The sequence below is a fragment of the Castanea sativa genome, chromosome 4 (assembly GCF_040712315.1).
Source record: "Castanea sativa cultivar Marrone di Chiusa Pesio chromosome 4, ASM4071231v1".
In the NCBI taxonomy this organism is placed as follows: domain Eukaryota; kingdom Viridiplantae; phylum Streptophyta; class Magnoliopsida; order Fagales; family Fagaceae; genus Castanea; species Castanea sativa.
In genome coordinates, this window is record NC_134016.1 from 16,989,947 (window position 1) to 17,002,883 (window position 12,937).

The 12,937-nt window shown below is 39.8% G+C and overlaps 1 protein-coding gene across 1 annotated transcript; it reads left to right on the forward strand.

The window, feature by feature from the left end:
• The first annotated feature begins 7,486 nt into the window (after positions 1–7,486).
• Positions 7,487–12,119, forward strand: LOC142630451 (protein OPAQUE10-like). The gene is made up of 5 exons (XM_075804447.1): positions 7,487–7,553; positions 8,559–8,650; positions 9,669–9,816; positions 11,735–11,864; positions 11,970–12,119. Exons 2-4 carry the CDS (start codon positions 8,613–8,615, stop codon positions 11,789–11,791), a joined length of 243 nt encoding a protein of 80 aa, XP_075660562.1. The 5' UTR covers positions 7,487–7,553; positions 8,559–8,612; the 3' UTR covers positions 11,792–11,864; positions 11,970–12,119.
• Positions 12,120–12,937: the final 818 nt, after the last annotated feature.

The window sequence follows — 12,937 nt, forward strand, 5'->3', positions numbered from 1 at the left end:
TCATCAACACATCAACATTAACGTGGTATGGTTTCTACTAATATTCCCAAAATAGAGGATCCGAGGACCCGACATAACTAAGGTTCTTTTTAACAAACAATAGGATGCCAATTTCCACAAGGCATGTAGTCCGAGGACCATGCATGTCCAAGTTTCTGTTTGATACTTAGAAATAGTAAATTGAAATGTTAATTTCCCCAAAGTAGAAGGTCCGAGGGCCCGACATAACTAAGGTTCTGTTTAACAAACAATAGAATATCAATTTCTACAAGGCATGTGATCCGAGGACCATGCATATCCAAGTTTCTATTTGATTATTAGAAGTAGTAAATTGAAATGTTAATTTCCCCAAAGTAGAAGGTCTGAGGACCCGACATAATTAAGGTTCTGTTTAACAAATAATAGAATATCAATTTCCACAAGGCATGTGGTCCGAGGACCATGCATGTCCAAGTTTCTGTTTGATACTTAGAAATAGTAAATTGAAATTTTAATTTCCCCAAAGTAGAAGGTCTGAGGACCCGACATAACTAAGGTTCTGTTTAACAAACAATATAATATCAATTTCCACAAGGCATGTGGTCCGAGGACCATGCATGTTCAAGTTTTTGTTTGATACTTAGAAATAGTAAATTGAAATGTTAATTTCCCCAAAGTAGAAGGTCTGAGGGCCCGACATAACTAAGGTTCTATTTAACAAACAATAGAATATCAATTTCCACAAGGCATGTGGTCCGAGGATCATGCATGTCTAAGTTTCTATTTGATACTTAGAAATAGTAAATTGAAATGTTAATTTCCTCAAAGTAGAAGGTCTAAGGACCCGACATAACTAAGGTTCTGTTTAACAAACAATATAATATTAATTTCCACAAGGCATGTGGTCTGAGGACCATGCATGTTCAAGTTTTTGTTTGATACTTAGAAATAGTAAATTGAAATGTTAATTTCCCCAAAGTAGAAGGTCTGAGGACTCGACATAATTAATGTTCTATTTAACAAATAATAGAATATCAATTTCCACAAGGCATGTGGTCCGAGGACCATGCATGTCCAAGTTTCTATTTGATACTTAAAAATAGTAAATTGAAATGTTAATTTCCTCAAAGTAGAAGGTCTGAGGACCCGACATAACTAAGGTTCTGTTTAACAAACAATAGAATATCAATTTCCACAAGGCATGTGGTCCGAGGACCATGCATGTCTAAGTTTTTGTTTGATACTTAAAAATAGTAAATTGAAATGTTAATTTCCTCAAAGTAGAAGGTCTGAGGACCTGACATAACTAAGGTTCTGTTTAACAAACAATAGAATATCAATTTTCACAAGGCATATGGTCCGAGGACTATGCATATCTAAGTTTCTGTTTGATACTTATAAATAGCGATAAATAAACAAACTGTATAATGATAATTTGAACAACGAACGACAAAAATACTATTTATTAATAATAATACCTTTGTAGGTTGTTTACATTCCATGGGCGTCGTACAATTTTTTCATCTAGATCAGCTAAGCGATATGACCTTATGCCCGTTACGGAGATGATCCGATATGGTCCTTCCCAATTTGGTGCTAGCTTTCCCCATGCTGAATTTTTGGCAGTACCCATGACTTTCCTCAACATAAAATCCCCAGGCGCTAGTGGCCTCAACTTCACATAAGCATCATATCCTCGTTTAAGCTTCTGCTGATAACAAGCCATTTAGACCATGGCGGTCTCTCGCCGTTTCTCAACCAGATCCAGACTTTTTCCTAGGAGGCCATCATTATTTCCCGGGCTAAAAAAACTCGTCCTTAATGCGGGAAACCCAGATTCTAAAAGTATCACCACCTCGGCCTCGTAAGTCATGGAGAAGGGTGTTTCTCCAATGGATCTTCGCGGCGTAGTCCGATATGTCCACAGAACGTGTGGCAGCTCCTCTACCTATCTACCATTCGCATCATCCAGCCTCTTCTTAAGTCCACTGACTATAACTTTGTTAACGGCCTCGGCCTACCCATTTCCCTGAGGATAAGCTGGGGTGGAGTATCTATTTGTGATGCCTAAGTCATTACAATATTTCCTGAAAGTTTTACTATCAAATTGCACGCCATTATCTAAGATAAGTGAGTGAGGTACCCTGAATCTAGTGATAATATTCTTCCAGATAAATTTCTTGGAGTCCACATCCTTAATATTTGATAAAGGCTCAGTTTCGACCCACTTGGTGAAGTAATCAGTTCCCACGAGCAACCACCTTTTGTTTCCCATAGACCTCGAAAAAGGCCCAACTATATCCAGTCCCCATTGAGCTAATGGCAAAGGACTAGACAAAGGATTAAGGATTCCCCCAAGCTGATGAATATTGGGAGCAAACCTCTGGCATTGGTCACACTTTCTTGCGTAGTCTTGAGCTTCTCTCTGCATATTGGGCCACCAATATCCCTGAGTTAGAGCCCTATGGGCTAAGGATCTCCCCCCACTATGGCTCCCACAAATTTCCAAGTGCAATTCTTCTAAAAGTGTCTCCGTCGCTTCCGAATGTACACACAATAGGTATGGTCCAGAAAAGGAGCGTTTATACAACTTCTGATCCTCGGACAACCAGAACCGAGGCTCATTCCGACGAATTTTATCTGCTTTAAACTTCTCCTCGGGTAGAACATCATTTTTTAGAAAAGAAACCATGGGGTTAATCCAACTAGGTCCGAGCCTTATCAGATGGATATGGACGACACTTGTGGTGGTTAAAGTTGGTTTCAACAAGTCTTCGACGAGGATAATCCTAGGCAAACACTAAGCCGATGACATCGCCAAAGTGGCCAACGAGTCTACATGCGTGTTTCCACTTCTAGAAACATGCGAAAAGACGAAAGAATTAAACTCGGATTGTAAACATTTGACCTGGGTCAGGTACTCTTGCATTCTTGGATCCCTAGCCTTCATGGTCCCCGCCACTTGGCCGACAACTAATTGAGAATCCGAGGACATATGAAATGTCTTTCCCCCCATTCTCCGTACCATATTCATATCGACCAAGACAGCTTTGTACTCGGCCTCGTTATTTGTGGCCGAGCACGCTAATCTCAATGATTTCTTGAAGGTAATTCCCTCAGGGGATACCAAAACAAGTCCAACGCCAGACCCCCTCTGGTTTGCTGCCCCATTAACATACACTTTCCAAATCGGAGGTCCTTTGCCCGTGATCATGCTAACTGATTTTTCATCCATGTGCGATTCCTTTGCATTTTCTTCTAACGATGGTTCAGCGAATTCTACCACCAAATCAGCGAGAACTTGGCCCTTCACCAAGGTGCGGGGCATATACTTGATATCGAAAGCTCCCAGAATAGTTCCCCACTTGGCTACCTTTCCTGAGTAGTCAGCACTTCGTAATACTAACTTGAGAGGCAGTTGAGTCAAAACCACGATGGTATGGGACTGGAAATAGTGAGGAAGCTTTCGTGTGGCATGGACTACAGCCAGAATTGCCTTCTCCGAAGGCAAATAACGCACCTCAGCTTCATTCAAAGATTTACTGACATAATATACCGGTCTTTGTACCCCACTGTCGTCCCTTATCAGAACTAGGCTAACTGCATGGATAGCTAATGCTAGGTATGCAAATAGAATTTCATCGACCTTCGGCCGAGACATGATGGGTGGCCGGGAAAGATATTCCTTAAGTTGATGAAAAGCTAAAGCGCACTCCTCGGACCATTGGAATTCTTTCCATTTATTTAACATTTGGAAAAAAAAAGGTCTACACTTGTCAGTGGACTGAGAGATAAATCTGCTGAGAGCAGCAGTCATCCTGGTCAATTTTTGAACTTCCATTGGATTCCGGGGTGGTTGCAAGCCCGGAATGGCTCTAACTTGTGCTGGATTCACCTTTATTCCTTTATGAGTCACTATGTAGCCTAGGAATTTTCCAGAGCCTACCCCAAAAGAACACTTTGAGGCATTAAGGCGCAGCTTGTACTTCCTAAGTGTTTGAAAGGTGTCGTCCAAATCTTTCACATGCATAGATACTACCTTACTCTTCACTACCATATCATCCACATACACCTCAATAGTTTTTCCAAGTTGCGATTCGAACATCCTAGTCATCATCCTTTGGTAAGTAGCCCCTGCATTTTTTAAATTGAATGACATCACTTTATAGTGATAATTCCTCGTAGGAGTGATGAAGGCAGTCTTCTCCTGATCACCCAACGCCAATGGTATTTGGTGATAACCCTAGAAGGCATCTAAAAAATTCATCCGAGGATGCCCGACCGTAGCATCCACCAGTTGATCGATGCGAGGCATCGAGAACGAGTCTTTTGGGCAGGCTTTGTTCAAGTCTGTAAAGTCCACACATACTTTCCACTTTCCACTCTTCTTTTTCACTATGACTGTATGCGCCAACCATTCTGGGTAGAAAACTTCTTTAATAGCCCCAGCCCTTTTGAGCTTGTGTACCTCTTTCTTGACGGCCTCGGAATGATCTTTCGAAAATTGCCAAGGTGGTTGCCTCCGAGGAACAACGACAGGATTGACATTCAAATGATGATAAATGAAGCTTGAGTCAACCCCCAGAGCCTCATAGGGATCCCAGGAAAAGACATTGATATTGTTTTTCAAAAACTTCATCAATTCCATCTTCTTTTGATGTGGTAACCGTATCCCAACTTGGAAGAATCTTTCGGGGTCATCAGTTATGAGAAATCTTTCAAAATCTTCACACATGGCCTCATTTGCTGTCACCGCACCGGGCGCATCCAAAGTTGTTAATTGCTATAAGTCTGCTACAGCCTAGGCCGAGGACTCTGTCTTGGCTTGATGCAATACTGCGGCCGATATGCACTACCTTGCTATTGATTGGCTACCAAGAATTTCTTTAATGAATCCACCCGAAGAAAATTTTACTTTAACATGCAAAGTTGAGGAGACAGCGGCCAAAGCATGCAGCCAAGGCTTGGTGAGGATGGCCGTGTATGGAGAATATGTGTCAACCACAATGAAATCCACATCAACCGTTTCCGAGCTGGACTGTACGGGCAATCGGATCTGTCCATTTGGTATAACAACATTCCCTTCAAAACTTATCAACGGCGAGTCATAGGGAGTGAGATCCTCCAGCCCTAACTTAAGCCCCTTGAGTAAGTCAGGGTACATAATATCCGCACCACTACCTTGATCGACCATCACCCTCTTGACGTCATAATTCCCTATCCTCAATGTGACCAGCAAGGCGTCGTCATGGGGTTGAAAAGTCCTAACCTTATCTTCATTAGAGAATCCTAAAATAAGCGCACTCCCTTTGATCCTTTTCGGCTTCAAGCCGGACTCCTCGGCTTGGGAATGTGACACCGCCATCACCCTTGTAGGACAGGAACCGGTCCTGCCAGGTGCAGCAAAGATGACATTAATCGTTCCTAAGGGCGGCCGAGATGAGTTTTTTTTTTCTGATTGTTTGAACCCTAGTGATTTTCTTGTCCGTTGGGTTGATACAGGAGCTGCTTCAATTTTCCCTCGCTAACAAGTTGCTCTAAATGGTTCCAAAGGGTCTGACAATTCTCGGTGGTATGGCCCACATCCTGATGATACTGGCAAAAAAGGTTCTGATTCCGTTTCATAGGGTCCCTCGCCATCTTATTGGGCCACTTGAAGTAGGGCTCTTTACGGACTTTTTCCAGCAATTGGTGCACTGGTTCTCGAAATACAGTATTAACTACTTGAGGAGTGGCTGAACCAGATTGCCCCGAGAAATCTCTCCTCGGCTTATTGTTATGGTACCTATCCGACTTGAAATCCCTTCTCTCCTGTGGGATAACCTTTGCCTTACCCTAACCTTATTGTTGATCTTCCTCAACCCTTTTGTACTCGTCGATGCGATCCATGAGGCGACGTACACTCCGTACGGGCTTTTTGGTCAGAGATTTCCTTAAATCATGATCAGTTGGGAGGCCCACTTTCAAAGTGTTAATCGCCACTTCATCAAAATCTCCATCGATCTCGTTAAACATCTCCTAGTACCTGTCAGAGTATGCTTTCAGAGTCTCGCCCTCCCTCATGGCCATAGATAATAATGAGTCCAAAGGTCGAAGGACCCTGCTACATGTAATGAATCGAGACGTGAATGCCCTGGTAAGTTCCATGAAAGAATCGACAGACCCTGACTTTAGTCCGTTGAACCATCTCATAGCAACAGGTCCCAGGCTAGAAGGAAAGACTTTGCACATCAAGGCTTCGTTCTGAGAATGTACTGCCATCTTCTGATTAAAATGGCTTACATGTTCGACAGGGTCTGTCCTGCCATTATAGATGGTGAAGGTGGGCTGAGTGAACCGCCTAGGGAGCCTTCCCTTTTTGATTCTGCGTGAAAAGGATGACTTGGAGAGTTGGTGCAACGCTCAGCTTGGCTCATAACATTGGTCCCCAAGCCCCTAGAAGGAAACTTCCTATGCTTACGACTCGATAGGTCATCCTTTTCGTAAGAGAAGGTTTCGTTAGGGGGAGTCTTGGACCTCGAACTGTGATTGCTTCCCCGGGACCCCCCTAAGGAAGGATTAGAGGGGGGTGAAACCTGCCTTCGTTTGACACGGCGTAGCTTTTTCTTGAGGTGGTCAATCTCCCTCTGCATGGCCTTGGCATCATCCTCATGGGTGGCACTACTTCCACCACGCGAATGGCTTGCATCAAGGCATACGGTATGCACGCTTCCTTCTCGATCCCTCCGACGCTCAAGATACTCAAAAAGATCTTCACGCTGGGACATTTGAGATTCTGCATGATGCGAACCTAAACCTGTCATGATATTCCAATTCCTTTCACCCTAGATTTTCCACAGACGGTGCCAATTGTAAGTGCACAATTTGTACCCGGACCCAAAAACAAGTGATGGGCTCAGGCCCAAAGAGCTTTATACAATGAAATTTGTAGAGTATGAGTTTGGAACCTAGGTTTGGGATGTTGGAAAGTTGACCAACAGGCTAGAATGCTGCAGTCTATGCAAGTAATAGGTGAATGTAACAAAAAACCCTCCTCTGACGTAAGCCGAGGACAAATTGTATAGCCTTTCTTTTTCTAAGCAAAAGATTACAATTTCTTAGCTTCCAAAAAGAAGAAAAAGCCCCCCTTTTCTCTCCTCTCTCGTCTTCTTATATCCTTCTTCTTTTTCCCTGATTTGTCCACATGTAACACAGATCTTTTTCCCAGATACTTGTCCCATCCACCACCTTCTTAAAGTCTTCATACAATAGTTGGAAGGCTGAATGCTACTGTTTAGAGGTCATTTCTCCATTAATGCGGCCAGGGAGGTAGATGTAGGGCCTTTAATACGGTGGTAGTAGTTTTTTCCTCAGATATTTCTCACTCGTTCCTTCTTCTAATGGGTACTTGGATTACACCTTTACCCAACAGATCTTTCAGAATTCTATCTCTAAACCGTTTAGCAAGTTCCAAGGCCTTTACTGGGCCTGTCCGAGGAGATACTCCTCCTCAGACAACTCCTCAGACCATTATAGTGCGGACTGATCTGTGGACCTAAAGACCCTGATTGGACAGACTTGTACCAACTAACCAGGTCTAGAGCCCAAACGTTTATTTAAACATTTTTACCCCCCCCACAAAATTTATTGCATTATCTCTTGCCATAATTGCCATGATTTAAATGGCATGAGGCAATGAACACATGCAAACCTTTTTCTTTTTTTTTCAAACAATAAGGAAAAAAAGAAGAAAAAAGAGCAGAGACTAGAGAAAGTAATGACGTATTGGCGACGGCGTGTCTTAAATTTTGAATTTTGAAAGAGAGTAGGGCATCACATGCAGGCTGCAGTGTGTCTTAAATTCTCCCTAATCCCCACACAACACTCTCAGTAAAATTCGCAAAAATACAGAATATTATTAAATTCACATGTGTTTGACAACTTGTAATTCGTATTTCAAGCATGAAATTTTAATTTTTTTGTAATTTTATCATTTTAAAATTTAAAAAGTTATCAAATTTATATCAAAGAAATTGAATAGTACTTCATATGTGAACTGCTGACATGTACATTAAATTTTGAGAAACACTATTATCATAATTTTATAGATAATTTTCAAATATTTTAATTTTCATTAATTTCTTTATATAATGTTTTTTAATGAATATTATAATGTTATATAGTTAATACTTAAAAAGCTTCATCTATTATCACCATGATGATTTTAAAAATTGATACGTATAGTTTTTGCTCTCGGTTTTCAATTTTTATTGATTTTTGATTGGTTTTGAGTGTTTATCTACTATAATTCTATAACTCAAACTAAGGTTATTGTAAGCATCTGTTGTACCTATAAACTTTCTCATAATAGAAACCGAATTAAACTAATATTAATTTTAGGTATACATTTTTAAATGTGAATGTCCTTTTAACTAAATTCAACAATGTTTACATTAATTAAAGACCAATATCCAATAACTTGTATCTAAATTTAGTATCGCTAATGACACACTTAAAAAAAATAAAATGCAGAGCTTGTGGTTTTTCTTAACACTGTAGTTGTCTTTTTTATGATAGTTTACTTTTGTGGTTTCATACAGACTCAAACAAGAATATGGCTTGGGGAAGTCTTGCAGATAAGATTGGAGGAACAGATGGCTGTTTCTGATTTACTTGCTGATGGGGAATTGCTGTATGTCCTGTTTACCTATCTTATGTATCAATTCGAAAGTGGACATTAAAAAGCGTAAACTTTAATTTGTGGTGAAACACAATATGATTAAGACCAAATTCGAAGAAGACGGGAAAACTCGGAAAAAAATTGCTGCAGAAGCAGTCAAATTATGTTGTCTAGGATGTGAAGATTGACAATTTTGAAATAATATAGCTATTGTAAATATAGATTTGAAAGTATAACCGATAGCCGATGAATGGCTATGAAGCACGGGTGCGTTTCGGGATTCGGGTGCGGGTGCGGGAGGGGGTGCGGGACTCGGCAATTTTTGAAAAAGTAGGGTGCGGGTGCGGCGGGGTGCGGCGATTAAAAAATTATTAAAAATATTTTTATTTATATTTTTAATATATTGCTAAACATACTTTTTTCACATTATATAAATATATACCAAATTTAAGAACAATGGTAAATAATAACTAGAATACAGAGAATAGGAGAGAGCCTAGCTGAAGAGTGAAGGTAGAGAGTGGGAGAGAGGCTCAAGAAAAATGAAGAGGGAGAGGGTTGGTTCTTGGTTTTTTTTCCAAACGGTGCGTTTGCACCTCTTTTTTTCTTTTTTTTTTCCCAGCCATAAGCACCTGTTGTTGTTGTTGTTTTTTTTTTTTTTTTTGAATTTCGGCCGGTATCGGCCGATTTCGCCGGTATCGGCCTATTTCGGCCGGACCGATTTCACCCGATACGGACCGATTCGGGCTGAATCGGCCCGATTTCGAGCGCGTCGGCCCGAATCGGCGCCGTATCGGCGCAAATCGTGCCGAAAAAAATGATTTTTTATTGCCGGACACGGCACGGACGCGCAGGCAGCGGCGTCGCCGCGTCCGGCCGCGTCCGACGCGGGTGCGGCGGCCCAAACGCCGCACCCGTGCTTCATAGATGAATGGATAACTTTTTAATTGTTTTATTGCCTATCTTGAGATTCTATCTATATGTTGTTTAAAGACTTCATTTTTTTTTTCTTTTCCTTTTGGTTTTATAGGTTTGAAGTGTCAAAAGTAGCGTGGAAGATGTTGTTGACAAATCATAGGGAGCTAAGACATGTAAAAGCATATATAAATGAGCCATTTGCTTCTAGGAAGAGCAGTGGGAGGTATATGCCTTATTCCAATGTCGACTCATTTTTGAAGGTAAGCATTGCTATCTTCTAATGCAGTCATGGAAGATTAATTTGCTGTTATTTTGCAATTTTGTCCATTCAAAATTTATTTTATAAAGAATGTGAAGGAAAATTGAAACAATAGTTGTATGATTTTAGAAAGTTCAGAAAATTGATTAATGAAATGAAATGGTAGTGTTTTGAGTATTGAGGCAATTTAACCGTAGTTTGGTCTCTCTCTCTCTCTCTCTTGCTCTCTCCTTCTCGCCTTTGGTGCGTTGCTACTATTAATTGTGCTTTTCATACAGCCCTTATGAAGCAGGCATAGCAGATGATAGTACAAATTGTAACTAGTAATAAATAAGAACTTCAAATAAAGAAAGAAGTAAAAATGAAGACTTAAGAACTAGAAGGAAGTTGAGGGGGGGAAAAGATTCTTCTTAGCTCTATAAGTTGCTCTAATTTTTCATTCCTTCATGATTTTACAATCCATGAATCTCAATGTATAGCGGGAACAATGTAATATTCCAATAGGTTGGGCAGTGTAGCCTACATAACTAGAAAGTTGATTTCGAAATTCTGTATTTGCAAATTTGGGGTGGACAACCTGAATCTTAAGCATTTACTCCCTGGGAGAGAGCCTAACTGCACATCAGATTAATTTTTGATTCATGAGGAAGCCTATAGTAAGTTTTTTTTGGATGACTCTCAGCTACACCCTGTTACTAACACTGGAATGGAGAGAGTCATAAGTAAAACTACGAATATTTGCTTTAGATGTTTTTTTTAGCCATATTACTAATACTAGGACATTTCAAATGTAAGAGGTATCCATGTCAAGAGTTCATTGAGATATAATATGGAATGTGATAGAGAGGCCTCTGTTTAATGCTTATCTCAAGATCAGTGGGTTAACTCTGAGGCAGATGCATGTTAGCATTATTATCTGACTCTAAGGGAGATGCAAAAAGATAAAGAAAACGATAATAGTGCCATCCATGTCAATATTTTGAAATTGAACAAAATTTGGCACCTAGATTGACCTTCTCATATGCAAGTGCACTTTGATATATCTAGACATATGGCGATTTGATACTATACAGATCAGGAACTCGGAAATAAAGCTAACTTCTTGGTCAGACACATGTGAAGAAGACACCTTAACCATCGGGGTGCAACTCTATTAGGATTGAACCAGTTCTGGTGAATCCTAGGGGTGAACTAACATATTCTTGATGACCAGAACCAAAACACATAGTGGCAATACCAGACTGAGTTGAAGTAATAAAAGCTTCGGTTTTGGTTGGTCGTTTTCCAAACTTCATTACTTCTATTAGGAAATCAAGTCAGCTTCCCAACAAATGGGCCCAACTAAAGAGATGGTGAGTATAGAAGGACGACCAATGTTCCTGTGACAAAGAGAAGAGTGAGAATGTCTCTTCAGGTTGATGTGGGAATATCCTTTCTCACAAAATTTTCCACAATTGCACTGGCTTTCCTCTTTATTAGATTCTTATACAATTATATTTTACTTTTATTTTATATGTTAATATGTGAGGGTATCCATTATAGGGCATATCTCCTCACCTATCTAAACAAAAAATTCCGCTATCTATTTCAAGCATGCACATTGAACTTAATTTTCTTGAACATATTTTGAGGGTTTTCTTGGTTGGATTTGCTACTACAAATGAATTAAAGTTAAATGATTTTTTAAAATCTCTGCCAATTAATTATATTTTTATTGAAGTGACCCAACCTCTCTGGAAACTGAACTAATTTATCAATTTACTCAAGATTGTGAGGAATGAGAAACAAAAATTAAAAAATCTTTATTATTATTTTTAATTCAGATCAAGTATACATGTAGTTGTCTCATGACCCAAACGTATCAGTTAATTAAGAGTAGTCCACTTCATTGGTTAATGATTTGCTTCTAAACTTTGTAGATCTGCAAAATTTTGGGATTGACTGGCATTGATCTCCTCTCCATCAGACGTTGTTGAGAAAAGAGACACTCGAAAAGTATGTATGTGTATACGTTCCTTCTCTAGGAAAGCGAGGTCTAAGCATTTAAGTGTAAGGAGTTTATTGTTAAAAATATATCCCATAATGCATTTTGCATCTTATTCCACAGTGAATTTATAGTACTAAGAGAGTGACTGTGGAGAAATATCTTGATAGGTTCCAGATTTTGACGTTGTTACATATACGGTGGCAATGCCCACGGATATGGTTGGATGCATTAGGAGAAGCTGGGAGCTACCTAAGTTCAGCGTTTTGAATTCTGCTAGTGAAAACAATAATAAAGATTCCAGAGAGAAATTCAGACAGGTATGTCAATGTTGCTCTCATCTTCCAAATAGCATGTGCTAGAGGAGAAAGAACATGAAGTCTAGATTGTGTTTCGAGCTTCTGTTTATTCATAATTCTTGCTGCCTGTTGTATTTTTATTGTTTCATGCCTCTGCTGTAGAAAAATACAATTGCCAACTCCGGAAGAAATTATGACATGCATTCAGAGGATGCTGATGGCACTGAAATTAATCATATGGTAATTCACATTGATGGCTTATCTACTAAGCACTCTTATGATATGACATTCCAGATGAGTTTTGATTTAGAAAATTGTGGGGGGGCATTTTCAATGCTTAAAGATGGTACTTTGGCCAAATGTTTGTTGCAGGTAGATATTCAAAACCAAGAAAAGATTGATTATTCACAATGTCAATTGGAATCACCATGTACGACCAAATCAGTGGGATCTCTATGCACACAGTGTGGGGAATGTGATCATCTGCTGAATAATTCATTTTCTCCGTCATCCATCAATTCACAGATCCACTTAAGTGATGGAGTTTCTCCTATAAGAAGTCAAGTCAAAGATAGCAATGAAATTTCTGAAATGGATGTTCTTTATTATAATTGCAGCCGGGGATATGGCACTTTCCTTATGGAGGAGTCTATAAATGACTATACACCAGCATGGCATTATTTTGCTAATCAGTTGGATGGAACTGACAGCAATGACCCTGTATTGTATAATGGTGAGGATAGATTACTGAATGCATCCTCAAGTGTTGATTCTCATTGCTCAAACTCAACCCCAAGGATTTTTGAAATTGAACCTAAGAGGAGACTTGCAGACATGTT

Bases quoted from the DNA above. Each gene is read 5' to 3' on its own strand.
- LOC142630451 (XM_075804447.1), top strand. From the start codon at position 8,613: ATGGCTGTTTCTGATTTACTTGCTGATGGGGAATTGCT. The intron at 8,651-9,668 runs GTATGTCCTGTT...TTGGTTTTATAG, and splicing joins CTTGCTGATGGGGAATTGCT to GTTTGAAGTGTCAAAAGTAG. The intron at 9,817-11,734 runs GTAAGCATTGCT...TAAACTTTGTAG, and splicing joins ATGTCGACTCATTTTTGAAG to ATCTGCAAAATTTTGGGATT.